The sequence below is a fragment of the Osmerus eperlanus genome, chromosome 16 (genome assembly GCF_963692335.1).
Source record: "Osmerus eperlanus chromosome 16, fOsmEpe2.1, whole genome shotgun sequence".
In the NCBI taxonomy this organism is placed as follows: domain Eukaryota; kingdom Metazoa; phylum Chordata; class Actinopteri; order Osmeriformes; family Osmeridae; genus Osmerus; species Osmerus eperlanus.
Genome location: NC_085033.1, coordinates 13833369 through 13854366, shown reverse-complemented (window position 1 = coordinate 13854366; position 20998 = coordinate 13833369). Strand labels below are relative to the sequence as shown.

At 51.3% G+C, this 20998-nt stretch overlaps 1 protein-coding gene across 1 annotated transcript in view; it reads left to right on the top strand.

Moving 5' to 3' along the window:
* pard3ab (par-3 family cell polarity regulator alpha, b) overlaps nt 1–20998 on the top strand; it is a 140522-nt gene that overhangs the window by 80394 nt on the left and 39130 nt on the right. The window contains 8 exon segments of the mRNA XM_062480484.1: nt 2985–3173; nt 3447–3617; nt 5790–5940; nt 10492–10678; nt 12010–12161; nt 13330–13374; nt 16748–16978; nt 17368–17620. Coding sequence (XP_062336468.1) covers nt 2985–3173; nt 3447–3617; nt 5790–5940; nt 10492–10678; nt 12010–12161; nt 13330–13374; nt 16748–16978; nt 17368–17620 — 1379 coding nt within the window.

The following is a 20998-nucleotide window of genomic DNA, read 5'->3' as shown; positions in this document are numbered from 1 at the left end:
ATGGGGATGTAGGGGAGAGAGGGAGGGATGGATGGGGATGTAGGGGAGAGAGGGAGGGATGGATGGGGATAGAGGGAGAGAAGGAGAAAGGGAGGGATGGATGGGGATAGAGGGAGAGAAGGAGAAAGGGAGGGATGGATGGGGATGTAGGGAGAGAGGGAGAGAAGGAGAAAGGGAGGGATGGATGGGGATGTAGGGAGTAGGGGAGAGAGGGAGGGAGAGAGGGAGGGATGGATGGTGATGTACGGAGAAGGGGAGGGAGGGATGCAGGCTGCAGTGGCAGGTGGAGTGTTAGTTGGGTAGAGGTATGTGTTTTTGTGAGGGAAAGGAGAGTGTGTGTTTGTGTGATGGAAGGTACCATGTGTTTTGAGGGGAAGGAGAGTGTGTGTTTGTGTGATGGAAGGTACCATGTGTTTTGAGGGGAAGGAGAGTGTGTGTTTGTGTGATGGAAGGTACCATGTGTTTTGAGGGGAAGGAGAGTGTGTGTTTGTGTGATGGAAGGTACCATGTGTTTTGAGGGGAAGGAGAGTGTGTGTTTGTGTGATGGAAGGTACCATGTGTTTTGAGGGGAAGGAGAGTGTGTGTTTGTGTGATGGAAGGTACCATGTGTTTTGAGGGGAAGGAGAGTGAATGTGGTCAAGGGGTGGAAGGTACCATGTGTTTTGTGAGGGGGAGCAGTGTGAGGGTGGTAGGAGGTAGCAGGCAAAGTATGTGTTTCTGTGGCGTGTCTGTAAATCTGAAAGGTGCACTGCGTACTGTACACAGTTGGTGCATTAAAAGTGGTTTAATATTCAAAACAGATGTTCTTAACCGCTGAGATAACATTGCTTGCAGTATCCACATCACTAAACTGTGGTTGCTGCCATGCAAACCTATGAGGCTTAATCACTGAGTTGCTATGAGTTACTGTTGCCGCCGGTCACACACCCTTCCCTTCAGTCATTGCCTGAGAGTACAATAGGGCATGACTGACTTCACACTGTGCGTGTGAGGCTGTGCAGGTGTGTGTGTGTGTGTGAGGCTGTGCGTGTGAGGCTGTGCAGGTGTGTGTGCTTCATTCTGTACCCTCTTTCTCTCTCTGTTTTTGTCCAGAGTTCTGTCAATCCCGCAGGTGTTTGATATTCATGGTCTATCGGCATGCGGCCTCCAAAAGGAGGTGAGAGAGAGAGGAGGGGAGAGAAGTAACGAGAGAGACGGAGGAATAGAATGAGGGAGGGTGAGAAAGGGAAGGCGAGGGATAGAGGGAAAGGGAGAAAGGGAAAGAGAGAGGCAGAGTGAGAAAGGGAGAAAGGGAAAGAAAAGGAGAGAGAGAAAAGCAGAAAGAGAAAGAAGGGGGGCTCACCAGGCAGCCAACAATGCTCTCCACGCATGGGCTCCCTCCAGCAATTACATCCTTCACTGCCTCTCCTCCTTTACCTCCCCCGTCCCTCCCTCCTTCCCTCTCCCCTCTCCACGCTTTTAATTCCAGACAAGTGACTTTTTTTTTTTCTCCCTCAGATGGAATCAAATTGACAGGTTGGTGCGGGGGGGAGGGGGGGGGCGGAGGCTAGCTGGAGCTAATCGCTTCAGGTGCTATGCTATTCAACGGAATGGTGTGGAGGTGGGGGGAGAGAGGGGGAGGGGTCGAGATTGAGGAGTGAGAAAGGTGCCCTATAGATTCCTAAAGGTTGGCTGACTGGCTTTGAATACCAAGCTCTCTGGATGAAGGGATTTGTGAGTGCTGCAATGGCAGCTACTGTTTCACTGCTATTATTTGGCTTCGCATGAATTTATTCCTCTCCTATTTCCTGCATGTCTCCCCTTTTCTTTTCGACTGTAACCCTCCCCACCTTCTCCCCCTTCTCTCCTCTTTCTCCCTTTCATTTTCTCCCACTTTCCACTCTCCTCTCTTTCACACACTCAACCCCTCCACCCCTCTTTGTCAAAACCCTACATTCCTCCCCCCTTCCTTTTTTGGCGCACAGTAATTCAATCGCTCTCAGTAAACAATGAAAGCTAATGACTGTGTGACACAGAGCCTGATTATGATTGAATTCATTAGGCATGCTCATAATTGGCAGCAAGCGCATCGCTACTTACAAGGGACAGCTGTCCTGGAACAAGGAAACGAGAGAATGGGTTTAATTGTGCTGCAGTTTCACAGACACCTGTGGTACAGGTTGAAGGACTGTAGATGTGTCACTTCACCCAGGTAGAAGTAGAGTGTAATTCAAATACTGATAAAATAAGAGGTTTTAGACTGTTGAACTACGAGCTTGTGGATTAGACAGTAGCATGTGTATGTGTGTAGGGGCCAGTGATTGACAGGGCGAGTAGAAAAGAGGTTTGATAGACTGGATCCACGCTCTGTAGGTTCCTTGTTCGTGTCTCCAGTCGGTTCTACGTCTTGGCAGCTGAAGCTGGACCCGTGTTGAGTCAGCTGCGCGTGTTTTAACAATGTCACTTTTTTAAAGAGCTATTTCAATGGAACTAGAACAGCATGTGGCTGGCTTTGCTTAACACTGAAACCATTAACAGCGGCTGTGCTGACTTCAATCCCTCACTTTACTGCTACAACGCTTACGATAGGGACAAAGTCTCCAACACCAAAGATAGCATTTGACTGGAGAACAATAGGTCCCAGGTTCGAACCCCCCCTTCTCTCTCCATCCCAGTAACAACAGACAGTAAGAGGCTGAGGTAACAGCTGTGAGGTAACAGCTGTGAGGTAACAGCTGTGAGGTAAGAGTTGTGAGGTAAGAGTTGTGAGGTAAGAGTTGTGAGGTAACAGCTGTGAGGTAACAGCTGTGAGGTAACAGTTGTGAGGTAACAGTTGTGAGGTAACAGTTGTGAGGTAACAGTTGTGAGGTAACAGCTGTGAGGTAACAGCTGTGAGGTAACAGCTGTGAGGTAACAGCTGTGAGGTAACAGCTGTGAGGTAACAGCTGTGAGGTAACAGCTGTGAGGTAACAGCTGTGAGGTAACAGCTGCAGGTGTGTCTCCAGCAGGTGGAGGAGGACGAGCTGGTCCTGACCCCAGACGGGACCAGGGAGTTCCTGACCTTCGAGATCCCCCTGAGTGACTCGGGCTCCGCGGGCCTGGGGGTCAGCGTCAAGGGCAACCGCTCCAAGGAGAACCATGCCGACCTGGGCATCTTCGTCAAGTCCATCATCAACGGAGGCGCTGCCTGCAAGGTGAGCTTCCTGTTCTGGTCGCACTTCCTGTCCTGGTGCACTTCCTGTTCTGTTTGGACTTCCTGTCCTGGTGCACTTCCTGTTCTGTTTGGACTTCCTGTCCTGGTGCACTTCCTGTTCTGTTTGGACTTCCTGTCCTGGTGCACTTACTGTTCCTGGTGCATCCCGTTCTGCACTCAGTACACAGATTGTTTGTATGTCGCATTGGATGAATGTCACAACCAAGCCTGTGGGAATAAGGATGACAAATAAGTATTTTTTATACAATTTCAGGATGGCAGGCTTAGGGTTAACGACCAGCTCATCGCCATCAACGGTGAGTCGTTGCTAGGGAAGACCAACCAGGATGCCATGGAGACGCTACGTAAGTCCATGTCGACGGAGGGCAACAAGCGGGGCATGATCCAGCTGATCATCGCCAGGAGGGTCACGAAACGCCACGAGGTAACCATGACTCCACCAAAACAACGAGGATGACGATTGGACGAGGGTCGTGTCTGTGTGAAAGTGGGATGAGATGATTGGACTAACGCCTGTGTGTGTGTGTGTCTGTCTGTTAAAACCTGTCTCTCACCCTCAGGGCGTCTATGTGTGAAGGTTGGGAAGCCTGCATTGGGGGAGACTCATCATTACATTCACTCATCCTCTCACTCATCTTCATCCTCTCACTTATCCTTTACTGCCAAGACACCCCATTTACTAACTGTTCATATGTTGCGTGTGCTTTTTTTCAATAAACCAAATTAAAGATTAAAGCTTTTGTAATAATCTTACTCGGTTTTCTGCATGTTATTTGATTTTGGCAGTAATGCCTAACAGTGGTCACATATCACATTCTCTTCTCTCTCATGTCAGTTCACAACGTGAAATACATTCACGTGACTTTTTTTGAAGTGATCAGAATCACTTGTCCAGGATATCATCCAGAGTGATATCCAGTGATATCCCGAGCGATATCCCGAGCGATATCCCGAGCGATATCCCGAGCGATATCCCGAGCGATATCCCGAGCGATATCCCGAGCGATATCCCGAGCGATATCCCGAGCGATATCCAGTTGAAGATGTGATGAAACAACCAGTGGTCTGTCGGGCTTCTGGGATTTCCCCCACTATCAGACAGCACACACACCTTTCAACGCCACACACTCCAGACCTCCGGTTCCTCCAGAGGACAGAGAAGTGAGTGTCGTGACGGCGTACTCTCTGAGAAGTCTAGCGGGGTAAACATACGGCGAGTCAAGGTGGCAGCCGTGTACGCCTCCGGTACCTCCCGCCGCCGCCCACCCGCCCCCCCACTCCCTCTGCCCTGCTTGTCAACCCGCTGATTTCCCATGGTGCAGCAGGGTAATTGAATGCGGGAGCAGAGGAGGGCTTGGCGGAGTGAGACTGCTGTGAGAGGCGGCCAAGAGTGGGCCAGACAGCCCTGCGAGAGGAGGCTGTGAGGGGGGCAGGGGTGGGCCAGACAGCCCTGCTAGAGGAGGCTGTGAGGGGGGCAGGGGTGGGCCAGACAGCCCTGATAGAGGAGGCTGTGAGGGGGGCAGGGGTGGGCAAGACAGCCCTGCTAGAGGAGGCTGTGAGGGTCCAGGGAGGTGCTCAGATATCTGTCTCAGCTGAGAGGGACTGGAGGGCTTCCTCAGCTGGTGGTGTGCACGCTAGACTCAGACTTCTCCCAGGGTTTGGACGAGGATTTAAATTATGTTTTTTATTACCATATTTTTTTTTTTGACTTGTTTGGATGATGGGGAGAGGGAGAGAGGTAAAGGTTTAGGATGACAGGCAGTCACACGCACAAAATATGGCGTCCAAACCTCAGCTGGTGCTTCCCTCAGTGAGACAAGCTGGTTTGTGATTATTTCATATTTGGTTGCAGGTATCTTGAACCGTGTTTCTGGTTGGTTATGTTTCGCAGTTAGGTGAATTAAGGGACGGTTTGTTGATTGCACTTCTTATTGATTCCGGTGTGTAGATGTGTGGGGTGGGTTATCTCTCACCATCCACTGTTGTTGAAGACGGTAATCCACGTGTCAACCCCATCATCTTAGTCATCATCTTAAACCGAGGAATGCAGGAAATATTGAAAATCAATAGTTTTAATCAATGCCAAAAGGAGCCTTTAATAACAAACAACATGGAAATGCACATGCACACACACACACACACACTCCTGCACCCCCACCTCCCTGCCATCACAGGGGTGTGTGTGTTTAAAGGTGACAGGGCCAGCGAATGGCCTATTTGTCCAGTAAACAAGTGAATGTCACACAGGGCCCAGAGGGAAATGTCAGCAACTCGCCTCAAGAGGGGAAGCTAGCCGCGGGGACCGCTAACTGCTATTGGAAATCTATGCTCATTTATCTGTCCTTTAGCGCTGGCAGTATCGTTAGCATGATGCTGGTCTCATGCCTGTCTCATTCATGCTGGTTTCTGTGGTCGGGGATGTTAGCCTCGCTGGCTACCGTTAGCATGAAGGCTACTGTTAGCATGATGGCTACCGTTAGCAGGTAGCATGATGGTAGTGACTTAACCAGGGACGTTATCATCAGCGTGCTTAACGAGTGTCACTCTGTTCCTTCTCCCTTCCCCCATCCCTCCTCTTCCTGGGTGCATTTGGAAGGACTCCCTGGGCGGTCCTCTGGGGCACCAGCAGACCCTGAACACGTCCCTGGACGACCACGAGCGGCGCATCTCCCACTCCCTGTACGGGGGGATTGAGGGCTTGGACGACAACCTGATGCCCAGGCAGGGCCTGTTGGGCCGCATGATGGGTGAGACTGCACAGGCCACACCCATATATACTGTACTGTACTGTACATCAAACAATAGACTTCAATACATCAATATCGTACTGTACATTAAATCCTAGACGACAATACATCAATATCGTACTGTACATCAAACACTACAGGATATACTGTACTGCCGACCAACTGTTTTTACCCTACCTGGTGTCTGTAACAACACTAAGAGCACTGGAAGAAGAACAATACACACATACTTCACACACACACACACACACATACTTTCTCACACACATACTATCAGACATGCATACTTTCACACACACACCCAAACACAATCTCCCAATGGGTTTCCCGTTGTGTTGTTCCAATGGATTATATGATGTGAGACGTTAAGGTTTGTCAACACAGGATGTAGAGTGACTGCACACCAGCGCTCTGACTTTCACTTAAACTTCACTGGTGTGTGTCTGTCTGTGTGTGTGTGTGTGTGCATGTGTGTGTAGTTTAAGTACTAATGTCTCTAAGAGGAGCTGTGGGAACAGAGAATCTGACTTAAAGTAAGGAGCTGGGGCCCCTTTCTAGTGATTGATGTGTGTGTGTGAGTGAGAGAGAGAGTGAGAGTGAGAGAGAGAGAGAGAGAGAGAGAGAGAGAGAGAGAGAGAGAGAGAGAGAGAGAGAGAGAGAGAGAGAGAGAGAGAGAGAGAGAGAGAGAGAGAGAGAGAGAGAGAGAGAGAGAGAGAGAGAGAGAGAGAGAGAGAGAGAGAGAGAGAGAGAGAGAGAGAGAGAGAGAGAGAGAGAGAGGGAGAGGGAGAGGGAGAGGGAGAGGGAGAGGGAGAGGGAGAGGGAGAGGGAGAGGGAGAGGGAGAGGGAGAGGGAGAGGGAGAGGGAGAGGGAGAGGGAGAGGGAGAGGGAGAGGGAGAGGGAGTCCCTCAGCTCTCTACTTTGATTCTGTCTCGTCTTTCAGTGCCTCAGGCCAACCCTGTGAGGTTTAGTGAAGTGAGGTTTAGTGAAAGTGTGTGTGCATGCAAGTGTGGATGTGTGTGTGGGCTGGTGTTTACACATGTGTAGGAGTGTGTGTGTGTGTGCGTGCGAGTGTGTGTGTGTGTGTGCGGGTGTGCTGGTATTTGCACATGTCTGTAGGAGTGTGTGTGTGAGGCAGAACGTGTGGCCACTGACTGACAGACAGTAGAGACGTAGGTGGGAGACTCTGACAGCCCAGCCACAACCAAACCACCACGCTCAGTCAGTCAACAGCCTTAAGCACCAACCACCAATCACCTTCCTCCAGCTGTTCCTTCTTAGGGTGTCGCACCCCCTCCACTTCAGGCACGCTTCATCTTCCACACGGCACGCAGAAACTGCTGGAGAATATTTATTTGACTTAAGTGATTCCATGACCTGTACCCACACGCTGACGTGATGACCTTCAGTTTGACCGGGGGTTGGGATCTAAAAGGTGTTTTTCCTCAGTGAGTTTTGTACTCGTTAGATACCGTCTCCGTGTGGAAGCAGTTGGCATACCGGTCTAACTGAACTTCCTCCACGGCCGCAACCTGGCTTCAGTCAGGTGTAAACTGGCTGTAATCTACTCTGTTCACTCAGTCGGAAAGTGTGTGTGTGCGCTGAACTGACACAGTTGTGTGTGTGACACAGTTGTGTGTGTGTGCTCTGAACTGACACAGTTGTGTGGGTGTTCATGAGTCTAGGTTCCATCAGTCTGCGTTGTCCTTGTCTGCCAAACAATCTGTGAAAATATTCCTCCTCTTCAAAAAGCGATGTGAAAGTTGGACAGTTTATAGGTAGGATTTTGGCAGAACTTGTGTCCGTTTTCTGTACAGAGATACAGAGAAGAGGCCGGGTGGCGGATGACGTGATCAAAACAAATGAAACTGTAGTGCAAACTTCTCCCGACTCCTCGGTCATGTTCACGTGTTCAGTATTTATCTGTGGGCTTCACACACGCCCACAGAACTGCCCCTCGCTGACGGAAGACGGAAGCCTTGTTTTGTCGCCGTAGAAACGGCCTTGTTTCTTCTTCTGTGCTCGGCGTTCCTGTGCAGCAGCTGGCCGTGTGATGGGTTTGGAGCGGGCAGGCGTGCAGACAGCTCAGGAGGGTCCTTGTGTCGGTGGACAAACACACCTGAAAGCCGCCGTCCTTGTTGCTCAATCTCGGGTGTCATGAAAACGTAGACATGTTCTTACAACTGTCAGATTTACCAGTGCAGGCAACAAGGCTGAAGCTCCCGTACCTGCTCAGGTGATATTCACACTCTCACACACACACGCACACTCTCACACTTACACACACACTGACACACACACTGACTCACACACACACTCACACACACACTCAGTCACACACACTCACTCACACACTCACACACACTGACACGCACACACTCACACACACTGACACGCACACACACTCTCACACATACACACACACTGACACACACTCACACATACACACACACACTCACACACAGACACACACACACACACCAGCTCAGGTGATATCAGCTCTTTGTGGCATCAAAACATTCCCCAGATCGATCCCTCCAGTGTTTGGGGCACCCCGTTGCCACAGCGACCATGAGAGAATCGGCCTGATGGTTCCTTGATTTTTTCTTTTTTATCCGCACTCATTCTCACACAGGAGTGGACAGAATGTAATTGACTTCTTCCCTTTTATGCTAATTATGCAAATAGATGGGCTGCGATAAGAAAGAGAAGAAATGGAATATCTCACCCAATTATTCTTACCTTTTATTTCTTCTCAGCCGCCTGTCTCCCTAACCTCTCAGCCATTAACTCCTCCTTCCTCCTCCTGAGCATTCGCCAGTGCTCTCCCGGAATAAAAGTATCCGAAAATTGGTTTTCTGCTAAAGTCTAGGCTTCTCTTCAAAAGACCAGGGCTTTTGTTCCATTGTCATAGGACCTGGGCTTGTTGTGGCAGTTGGCAGCCATTTTGAGGGAATATTAAAAAGATGAGAATTCAACCAGACAGGGTCTGGATGTGTCTCACCTGTCTGCTGTTGTTGTGGATTGTGCTTGGCTTGAGCCAAGGGAAACCAATAGGGTTTTTATTGAATGGCTGGGGGCTAAGCCAGTGTGTTGACAGGTTCATTGGCCTACTACCCAATGCTTGCAGTTGATTGTATCGCAGTGATTCACACTGTGACATTGATGTGATTCTCAGTGTTGTGCTTTGGACTGCTAAGGGAAATGGGATTAAGAGTGTGTGTTTGTGTGTGTGTGTGTGTGTGTGTGTGTGTGTGTGTGTGTGTGTGTGTGTGTGTGTGTGGGTGGCCTGAAAGAGAGAGCTCCTATGCTGATCCGGAGGACTCGCCCCTAAAAAAAACCTTTAGTAAAGTAACAAACACACAGCAGGGTGGATGAGAAAAGAACACAGGATCAGCAATAACATCACGCACACACACACACACACACATACACACACACATACACACCTACTACATATACACACGCTTCATACACACCAACACACATTCAACCCATAAACACACACTACACATACACACCAACACACATTCAACCCATAAACAGACACTAACACACATTCAACCCTCTAACACACACACACACACACACAAGCCGCCCTCATTCAGCTAAGCTCAGATCGGTCAGCGCCTCCATCCTCCCTGGCTGACCAGGCCCACTGTGGAGGCCTGTGCTGGGACATTCCCTCTGTGTGAGAGCATATGAGACAAACACCAGAGCTGGCACAAGACAGCCGCTCCCTGGAGCTAACCTCCAGTTCCCCTGACACCAAACCCTGACAGATTTCAGAATCCAAACAAACGTCTCCCTGTGGTATTTTATATGGTTATAATCAGGTATTGAAGCTGCCCTCTTCTGACTCCCGGTTTCTGCGTAAGAACGAGCGAAGCCAGGCGACGTTAGAGCCAAGCGTTGCATCTCAATGTGCTTTTTTTAAATCCCTCCTTTTGGATGTGGAGAAAACAGGGACTGTTGTTTTTGCTTTTTCGGTGCCTGGCTGTGAGTTCGCCAAAGGCAATAGTTTTATCTTTTCCACAACAGAGCAGCTTGAATTAATCATGCTTTAATGACGGCCAAACACTGTGTGGTTTAACTGTAAGCTGATTAGGGAATTCACTGTTTTTAAATATTAACGCAGAGTGTCGTCTCATGGTGAAAGCCTGCGCTGTGTGCGTTTTAAAAACACTTTGTCTTTGAAAAGTCTTTCGATACAGATTGGGGTGTTGAAAATAACCCTCCGTGGATTAGATATTCAGCCAGTCGCATGAGTAACACACCTAACCTCAGCCTCAACCTGTTGTTCTGTGCTTCAGCTGAGTAGCAGTGAACAGACCGAGATAGGCCTTCCTTTATCATTACAGAGCCGTAATCAGACACTATTCATCGGTTTGACGCCGCGCTTTAACGGAAGCGTAGAATGTGCGCCGCGAACCGAAACTCGCCAGCCTTACTCATACTTCTGTCATGTGACCTACTCATACTTCTGTTATGTGACTTACTCATACTTCTGTCATGTGACCTACTCATACTTGTATGTCATGTGACCTCCCACAGGAAACTACCAGCTCTCCCCGACCGTCAACATGCCCCAGGACGACACGGTCATCATCGAGGACGATAGGCCACCCCTACTTCCTGTCCACCTCTCTGACCAATCGTCGACAAGTTCCCATGACGACATGGGCTTTGCTGCAGATGTGACTCCGCCCTGGGCTAAAGAGACACCCAATCAGAATGAGAGGTGAGGTGAACAGACAGCCAATGGCGCATATATACTTTCGGGCGTGTGCTTGTTTATTGAAATCTAATGAACATCTTGATTGCCCCGGCAGAGGAAATTGTGCATATCGGGGCTACCATGGTTTGCGAAACAAGTGAGCCCGATGTTTTGTGTATCGTGTTCCCCTGTTTTCTCCATCTGTCAGTTCTCTTGTCAAACATCACTAACCTGTCAGCGGCACGCCAACCACAAGGTTTACCAAGCGTAAGAACCTCGGTTGGACATTCCCTTTATGTCGGACTCTGTGTCCAATTCCAAACGCGGTGTTATTACAGTTGTTGCAGTTTAGAACTCAGTGTATATCCAAAAAGAGCTGTGTTTATTTGACATCAGCTAACTGCCCCGAACGGTATGAATAATGTTTATTGTATCACATGATATGATGTAAAACTAGCTTTAAACATCAACGTAACCCTAGAAACTGGCCTGCTCAAATTATCTATCCATTTAGGACCCCTTTCCGTCCATCCACAAAAAAGGTCCCGTAGTTGGCTGCGAAATTTACACACAATCAATTTGTCTGCTGCCTCTCATTCCGAACTGCTGGTGATGATAGAGAGGCGGGGGGGAGCTAGGCTAGGCTAACAAACAGCAGTGATCATGGAGAACGCTGGTGAGCTAGGCTAGGCTAGGCTAACAAACAGCAGTGATCATGGAAAATGCTGGGGAGATAGGCTAGGCTAACAAACAGCAGTGATCATGGAGAACGCTGGTGAGCTAGGCTAGGCTAGGCTAACAAACAGCAGTGATCATGGAGAACGCTGGTGAGCTAGGCTAGGCTAGGCTAACAAACAGCTGTGATCATGGAGAACGCTGGTGAACTAGGCTAAGCTAACGCTACTGCTAACCCAGGGACGTGACTGGGCTGGAAAGAGCCCGTCACCGGTTCTGTGACGATCCTGTTTGTCAGCCCTCATCAGTGGACCTCGGGGGCTAGGGGCTAGGGTGCTGATTGGAGTTGGTCCAGCTCGCTGGCGGTCTAATCAGAGGCTGCGGGAGAGAGTGCTGCCGGAGTGGAGCCGCTTTGATTTGATGAAGGTCTGGGTCTCTGATCAAGCCTTGATCAGGATCAGAAGGGGATCCAAGTGCAGAGCTCTTCTAATCTGTTGTCTCATTTGATGTCTGTCTCTTTATCTCTCCCTTTCTCTCTGTCTACCTCTCTGCCTCTCCATCGCTCTCTGCTTTCTCTGCTCTCTCATTTTCTGGATCTGCCCTCCCCCCCTCTTCCTCCCTCCCTGTCTCTCTCTCCCTTGCTCTCTCTCTCTCCATCCATCCCTCCATCTTCCTCCCAGTTCGGGGGTTCCAGACGAGAGCGACCCGGACGGTGCCTTTCAGAGGGAGGGCTTTGGCAGACAGAGCATGTCGGAGAAACGCACCAAGCAGTTCGGAGACGCCAGCCAGCTGGAGGTCCTCAAGACACGCAAGTCCAAGAGCATGGACCTAGGTACTGACCTGACCCGCTGGTGCTGCTCTGATAGCTGAAATATTATGGGATGTGAGGACATACTGTAAGGTTCTCCTCTCTTCTTTCCTCTCCTCTCCCCATTCCTCTCCTCTTCTCTCCTACTCTCCTCCTCTCCTCTCCCCATTCCTCTCCTCTTCTCTCCTCCTCTCCTCCTCTCCTCTCCCCATTCCTCTCCTCTTCTCTCCTACTCTCCTCCTCTCTCCCCATTCCTCTCCTCTTCTCTCCTACTCTCCTCCTCTCCTCTCCCCATTCCTCTCCTCTTCTCTCCTACTCTCCTCCTCTCCTCTCCCCATTCCTCTCCTCTTCTCTCCTACTCTCCTCCTCTCCTCTCCCCATTCCTCACCTCTTCTCTCCTCCTCTCCTCTCCCCATTCCTCACCTCTTCTCTCCTCCTCTCCTCTCCCCATTCCTCACCTCTTCTCTCCTACTCTCCTCTCCTCTCCCCATTCCTCACCTCTCTTCTCCTCTTCTCCTCACCTCACCTCTCCTCTTTTCTCCTACTCTCCCCTTCTCTCCTCTCCTCCTCTTCTCTCTTCTTCCTGTGAGCCCTAGTTGATTGTTCACCAACAGAGTGTTGTTAGCTAGCAGCAGAAGGAGAGGTGTGTGAAGTCTCACACAGCCAGTACCAGGGGCGTGGCCTCTTCCTGCTCCGTGGAGGCCGGCAGGCATGCGGCCCTTATCACTCCCTGACCAGAACCTTCCTCTCTCCTGGAACACACCTTCCAAACCCTGCTGGCTGTGGCTGTTCTGTTATCTCTGTCTGTCTGTCTCTGTCGACATCTGACGGTCTCTTTGTCAAACTTACTCACCCTCTCTCGTGTCTCTCTCCCGTTCTCTCATGCTCTCGCTCTCTCTTTTCACCCTCACACACTCTCTCTCTCCCATCCTCTCCCTTTGAAACCCTATAATGATATCCCCCTCACCTTACTGCGGTGCTGTTTGTGCTCTGTGCTGAAATGACAATGTCTCTGATTGCTGTCCTCAGATCTGCCCCCCCCCCCACACTCCCCCAACTCATTTCCCACAATCCTGCATGACATCTGATTGCCGTTGAGATCTCACTGTGGAGACATCCAGTTAACGTTGCCTGAATGCTGCATGAGGAATGTCCAGCACTAACCAGACCTACATGTCTACCTCTTTAACAGTAGCCGACGAGATTAACCTCTCCCCACGCACAGAGAACCACTCAGGTAAGGACGTGCGACACCGACTAGACATGGGCCGCTCACCTCTGGTATTCATTCTAGAGCCTATAGAAGTATGTGCTTCTGTGGAATTGGTGGGAACACACACTTACACTCTCTCTCTCCTCTCTCTTTCTCTGTCCTCTCACCTCTCCCTCTTATCTCTCACTCTATATCTCACTCTCAAACATCGCTCCGTCTCTCTGACACACACGCACAGGAAGAGAAGCAACCGAAAGCAGGAAACGTTTGTCTGGGTTAGAGAATGTCACGTGCGAGCTGGTTGCCAGTCTAAATGGAAGTGCACTTTAGCGATGATCACCTTTTAATGAGGGCTAGAAGGTCACACGCCTCAGACTTTCTGGAGTTGTGCGACTTTAAGCCACCGAGATGAGGTAAACATCACTTTCCTGTTGAATGGAGTCAGACCTTGAAACTCTGGGAGGTTACGGCCTCTCTGCCTTCTGAATTCATACATTTATGTTCGTTTTCATCCACGTTAGCAGGGCTAATTGTTTTGTGGGCGTGAAGGCCGGTAAGAGAGAATGAAGGACAGAGCGAGCAAATGGAACAAAGAGGAGAGAGGGAGAGAGAGAGAGACAGAGACAAGGAAAGAGGGAGAAAGTGAAGGAAAGAGAGAAGGAGAGAGATCACCCTGTCCTTGGCGGAGGGCTGACACATTGGCAAAGAGTCGTCCATCATTGTCAGTGCTGTGTGTTTCCACCGCCACCTCTGAATGGAAGCTTCGCTCCTTTTTGAAGTCTGGGATTTAGCCGAGAGGCGTAAGCAGCTATTGGGAGCCGAAGAATGTGGGGGGGGGGGTGGTATGGTCGCAGTCTGGTGAAACGGCGTGCTTGAATGAGACTTAATGCGTCATGAATGTTCTCTTGTAGGGCTGCGAGTCTCGGCGGTGTGTGTGCAGCGTTGGTGTTTGAAAGGAAAACGAGATATTCTTGTTTACAGCGAATTTTCCCCTTCAGCACCGAGGAAATTAGACGTCATTAATTTGCCTGTCTGTCAGAGAAGAAAACCAGTTTATGAAAATCATTCGGAACACAACGTATACAGTACCACAAATACGAACGACATACAGATATAGAATTCTCTCTTTTGGTTTCCTCTTCCCCCCACATCCCAGCTATCACACCTCACCTATTCAGTTCCCTTAACGGCTCTGTTGTCACTGGGTAATAGATTTCAGGCTATTTTCTTAAGCGAATCGCGTTTATTTTCTCTTCTCAGGCTCCGTGTTGCACTCCAGCCCCTTTAAATCCACACATCCCACTCTGAGCTAAGTAGCAATGAGCCATGCTCCATTTACCAGGCCCCAAACACCAGCCCGCCGAAACCAGCGACGGCCCCGAGAGACAACTGTTCTGGGATACGATAGCCCGGGCCTGCTCTGCTGTGATTGGCTGAGACCCCAGCCTGTGTTGTTGACACAGGCTGTGGCCAGATGGTTGCCGAGGACGCGGGAAGGTTTGGAAGGACAACCTGCAGAACTGGACTGCCTTGTCATGTCAAGTGGGAGTTCTGATCCAGATAGTCATGCTCGTCTTGACCCTCTGACAGGGAGATGGATGGCTGTTTTTGTTACTGTTTGACAGCTCAGCCGATCCCTGTCAGAGCAGGGTTATCTGCTGTTTAAATAGGAGGCACTTCTAGACAAACAGGGCACAGCAGATTGGGTAGGCGCTCCTCTAGTACTGTCTTAAACTGAGATGTATCCCCCAACTGGTGCGTACCCCAACCTAAACACCTTTAATGAGATGCTGAGGGGACAGTTGCTTGCTCAGTCATGTATTCAATTTTATACCCTTTGTTCACTCCCTCGTTCTCTCTCTCTCTTTTCCCTACCTCCCTCACTCCCTCATCCCTGCCTCTCTTCATCCCTCTCTCATCCCTCCCTCATGCCTCACTCCCTCATCCCTCCCTCTCTTCATCCCTCTCTCATCCCTCCCTCATGCCTCACTCCCTCATCCCTCCCTCTCTTCATCCCTCTCTCATCCCTCCCTCATCCCTCCTTTACTCCATCATCCCTCCCTCATCCCTCCTTCACTCCCTCATCCCTCCCTCACTCCCTCATCCATCCCTCATCCATCCCTCATCCATCCCTCATCCATCCCTCATCTCTCCCTCATCCCTCCCTCATCCCTCCCTCATCCCTCCCTCCCTCATCCCTCCTTCATCCCTCCTTCATCCCTCCTTCATCCCTCCCTCATCCCTCCTTCACTCCCTCATCCCTCCCTCACTCCCTCATCCATCCCTCATCCATCCCTCATCCCTCCCTCATCCCTCCCTCATCCCTCCTTCACTCCCTCTTCCCTCCCTCACTCCCTAACTCCCTCATCCCTCCCTCATCCCTCCCTCCCTCATCCCTCACTCCCTCATCCCTCCCTCCCTCATCCCTTCATCCCTCACTCCCTCATCCCTCCCTCCCTCATCCCTTCATCCCTCACTCCCTCATCCCTCCCTCCGCTTCTCATCACTCAGTCAGTCCCACCCTCAGAGTTGGCCACCCACGTTAGAGCTGCAGCCTTGTATTTACCCAACATACACACAACACACACTCACATACACACTCACTCAGACACACACTCACATACACACTCACTCAGACACACGTTCTGTATGTACACAGAGTTCTGGAACGGTGTGCCTTTTTAGAATTAGAATCGTAGTGGGGGTTCTGCTGAGGTAATCTCATTCCTCAACACGCACACACCTAACTACACACACATAGCCCCAGCCACACACACACACAGCCACACACACACCCAACTACACACACACACAACCATACACACACCCATCCCTCCCCACACACCTCCATACCACTTTTCCTTTCTTCACTTCATCACCTTGTCATCCAGAGCTGCACATAGACAGGAGAAACACACCTACCTTCCAGACAGCTTTTCTTAGCTTGGCAGCCGGTCTTTCTCTCTCTGAGTACACACTGCATCCTGTGGAGCCCCCCTCAGCTGTGTGTGGGCTGGAGGGACGACTTTCCGTTTCACAAACCCCGGCTTGTCTGGTGTTCTGCTCTTCTGCCTTGTTAGCGCTGTGACTTAGTGGACGGGGGGGGGCTGCGGTGTAAACAAGAGGTGTCAGAAGACACGGTGTACGAGGATGCTGCGCTGCTTGTCTGTAGGCGCTTGAGACCGGAGTCTTCGACAGAGTACTTTAATGACTCTTTAACTGACTCTCTAAATGACTCTCTAAATGAGTCTTTAAACTAGTCTTTAAACGGGTCTTTAAACAAGTCTTTAAACAAGTCTTTGAGAGAGTTTTTAGTAAGTAGAGTCTTGAAGTATGTGAATCCAGGTCACGTGTGTCGGCCGTGTGGTATGACCCGTGTCCCTCCTGCCTCCTCCAGGCTCCTCGACCCGGGACGTGGGCCCGTCCCTGGGCCTGAAGAAGTCCAGCTCCCTGGAGAGTCTCCAGACCGCCGTGGCGGAGGTCACCCTGAACGGGGACATGCTTTTCCACAGACCGCGTCCGCGCATCATCAGGGGCCGCGGATGCAACGAGAGCTTCCGGGCGGCCATCGACAAGTCGTACGACCGTCCGGCTCCGCCCGAGGAAGAGGACGAGGGCATGGAGACGCGTGAGTGGATATTATGGGATGGGTGGAGCTCGGTGGTAGGGCGAGAGGTAGCTTCGCTTTGGGTGTTAACCCTTTGAAGGATCTGATAAGTAAATACACTATTAAAAGAAGAATAAAATGTTAAAAGGAATACTTTACTTTTTATGCTCTTTTTCTTCCTTAATCCCTCTCTCCTCCCCCCTCTCTCTCTCTCTCTCTCTCTCTCTCTCTCTCTCTCTCTCTCTCTCTCTCTCTCTCTCTCTCTCCCGCTCCCTCTCCTCTCTCTCCCTCTCCTCCCTCTCTTTCTCTCTCTCCCTCTCCTCCCTCTCTCCCTCTCCTCCCTCTCTCTCCCTCTCTCTCTCTCCCTCTCCTCCCTCTCCCTCTCTCACTCTCGCTCCCCTCGTCTCCAGTGGAGGAGGACACGGAGGAGAGTTCGCGGTCGGGGAGGGACTCCGTGTCGACCGTGGCGGACCTGACCCCGCTCCCCAACCCAGACAGACCGCGTAGTGAACCGCTGGTCAACGGGAACAACCGCACCAAAGACGACAAGAAGAAGGAGAAGGGAGGGAAGGAGAAGAAAGAGAGGGACAAAGACAAAGAGAAGGAGAAAGAAAAGAATAAAGCCAAGAAAGGCATGCTGAAGGGACTAGGGGAAATGTTTAGGTAAGAGATCTACCGATCCTAAATGTATTTACATTTAGTCATTTAGCAGACGCTCTTATCCAGAGCGACTTACAGTAAGTACAGGGACATTCCCCCGAGGCAAGTAGGGTGAAGTGCCTTGCCCAAGGACACAACGTCAGTTGGCATGACCGGGAATCGAACTGGCAACCTTCGGATTACTAGCCCGACTCCCTCACTGCTCAGCCACCTGACTCCCTGTATTTGTTGGTTATGCCTCGGTGCTGTGGGAGGTGGATGTGCGCTCAGCATTTGATACATTTATGTATTAACTTTTTTCATGCACGGTAGCAGGGCTAAATGTTTTGTGGGTGTGACGGGCGAGGAAGAGAGAAAGGAGGAGTGAGAGAAGGAAATATATGAAAAAAGAGGAAGAGAGAGGAGAAAGTGAAGGAAAGGGGTCGACTGTCTTCACTCAATTCGTTTTTTGTTGTTGTTTTGTTTCTTTACTGATGGATATTTATTCTGTAAAACCGATATAAATCCTACGTAGCTAAGAGGATCACTCCTACCCCTTCTGGACAATTATATTTTCCATCACAAAATGTTATCGTATTAAAACAACATAACCAGACCCCCAGTGGCACACACTCCCCCAGGCCTCAGACAGCCCTTCCCATCCACGCTCCCATAGGCTACCGTGTCTCACCCCCCGATTATGATTGGCTCCAGGGCTCTGTCTTCTCACCCCCCTCTTATCTGATGGCTCCCAGCCCTCCGGGTCACCCAATAATACTCCCATACATCATGTTTGTCTAAAGTGGTGGTGATGTGTGACGGGCCAAATGCTGACTGTTGTCTGAGAGGAGTAATGAGCTCCTGGGGGAGGGGGCTGTTTGGTATGCAGATCTGCTCCACCTCCTCCTCCACCTCCTCCACCTCCTCCTGCTCCTCCTCCACCTCCTCCACCTCCTCCTGCTCCTCCTCCACCTCCTCCACCTCCTCCTGCTCCTCCTCCACCTCCTCCACCTCCTCCTCCACCTCCTCCACCTCCTCCTGCTCCTCCTCCACCTCCTCCACCTCCTCCTGCTCCTCCTCCACCTCCTCCTCCACCTCCTCCACCTCCTCCTGCTCCTCCTCCACCTCCTCCACCTCCTCCTCCTCCACCTCCTCCTCCACCTCCTCCACCTCCTCCTCCTCCACCTCCTCCACCTCCTCCTGCTCCTCCTCCACCTCCTCCACCTCCTCCTGCTCCTCCTCCTCCACCTCCTCCTCCACCTCCTCCACCTCCTCCTGCTCCTCCTCCACCTCCTCCACCTCCTCCTGCTCCTCCTCCTCCACCTCCTCCTGCTCCTCCACCTCCTCCTCCACCTCCTCCTGCTCCTCCTCCACCTCCGAAGGTTTACCGCCATCGCTATGGCAACCTTTCTGAAGGACCTCCGGGAAGTATCTCTACATGTGGAGAGCTGCTGTACTGTCGTGGAGATCTCATTGATTTGGCTCTACAGTGTGTGTGCGTGCGCGTGTGTGTGCAGCATAGAGGCAGGGGGCGGAATCCGTATTTGTGTGTAAGTGGTGAGAACGTGCGGCTTGTGTGTGCTAAATTGTGCGTGCGGTGGAGGTGCCAAGAGAATGTGTGTGTGTGTGTGTTTGTGTGTGTAAACACACACGTGAGTGTGTGATCAACAGAGACCCCTGAGAGCTGACCCTCTCGTGTCGCCCGTCCTCACCGCAGCCAATCAGAGTCTCATTAGCGTCAGGCTACTTCAGACAGAACAGCCGAGCCCCGCCTCTAATCACCAGTTGGACTGAAAGCAGCACCCAATCTGTCAGCTTGGCAGGCCCAAGATGGCCGCTGCCCAGAAACTGAAGGGGGTAGTGTTATTTTCTGCACCCGAGTTCTGCAAGTAATTTTTTTTGTGCGTGTATTGTTGAAGGGGGAGAGATGGGTGAGGCGGATGGGTGGGTGGAGGGGGGTGGGGAGGTTTGTTGTTGAGGGGGGCAGGTGGATGAGATAGGTGGAGGGGGGTGGGGAGGTGGTGGTGGTGGGGGGGGTGACAGTGGAGTTATTATGGTAAACGGAACAACTCACAACTCGTGAACATCCCTGCTGTGTTTGGAGCAGAAACGTGCGACAGCGAGTCTGTTTGAGCGAAATCTTTCGACAGTAACTCTCCACTGTCAACAGACGTGTCTTTTTTTGTTTTTTCTTCGTTTCCCATTCACGTGTTGCCTTGCGCCCCGCATTTAGAAGTTCGTTGGGAAGCAAATCCCATGTCACAGGGGCTGATTCAGTGTGTGGGTAGACTGCAGCCTCACCTCACATCCCTATCAGCCTCCTGTTCCTCTCATCAGCCCTGCTTAACTCCCAGACACACAAGATAAGGCCTCCTAATATGCGCCCTGAATATTAAACACACACAATGCCCGTGTGTCGTGATGACACACGCCCCTCCACCCCCCCCCCAAAAGTCCTCCTTCCTGTCATGAATCCTGGTGTGGCGACGTGAGGGGCGGCGTGAGCGGAGCTGTAATGGAAGCCAGCGGACTGGAGAGAGGAGCTGCCATCCTTCGCTCTCGTGATCGATGGCGCCGTGCTCGATATGAACACCGGCGCTTCGCGGCCAACGGGGCTTTCTGCTACATTTGAGCCATTTGTTGATAAATTAATGGAGTAATGGGCCCTCCTTCTCTACCGCACCCACACACACCCTCCACACACACACAAACACCCTCCACACAAACACCCTCCACACACACACCCTCCACACACACACAAACACACCCTCCACACACCCTCTACACACACACCCTCCACACACACACAAACACACCCTCCACACACCCTCTACACACACACCCTCCACACACACACCCTCCACACACACACAAACACACCCTCCAAACACCCTCCACACACACACCCTCCACACACACACTCTCCACACACCCTCCACACACACACCCTCCACACACACACAAACACACACACCCTCCACACACACACAAACACACACACCCTCCACACACACACCCTCCACACACACACACAAACACACACACCCTCCACACACCCTCCACACACCCTCCACACACACACAAACACACCCTCCACACACACACCCTCCACACACACACCCTCCACACACAGACTCTCCACACACACACCCTCCACACACACACCCTCCACACACACACCCTCCACACACACACTCTCCACACACACACCCTCCACACACACACCCTCCACACACACACCCTCCACACACACACTCTCCACACACCCTCCACACACACACTCTCCACACACCCTCCACACACACACCCTCCACACACACACCCTCCACACACACACTCTCCACACACCCTCCACACACACACTCTCCACACACCCTCCACACACACACCCTCCACACACAC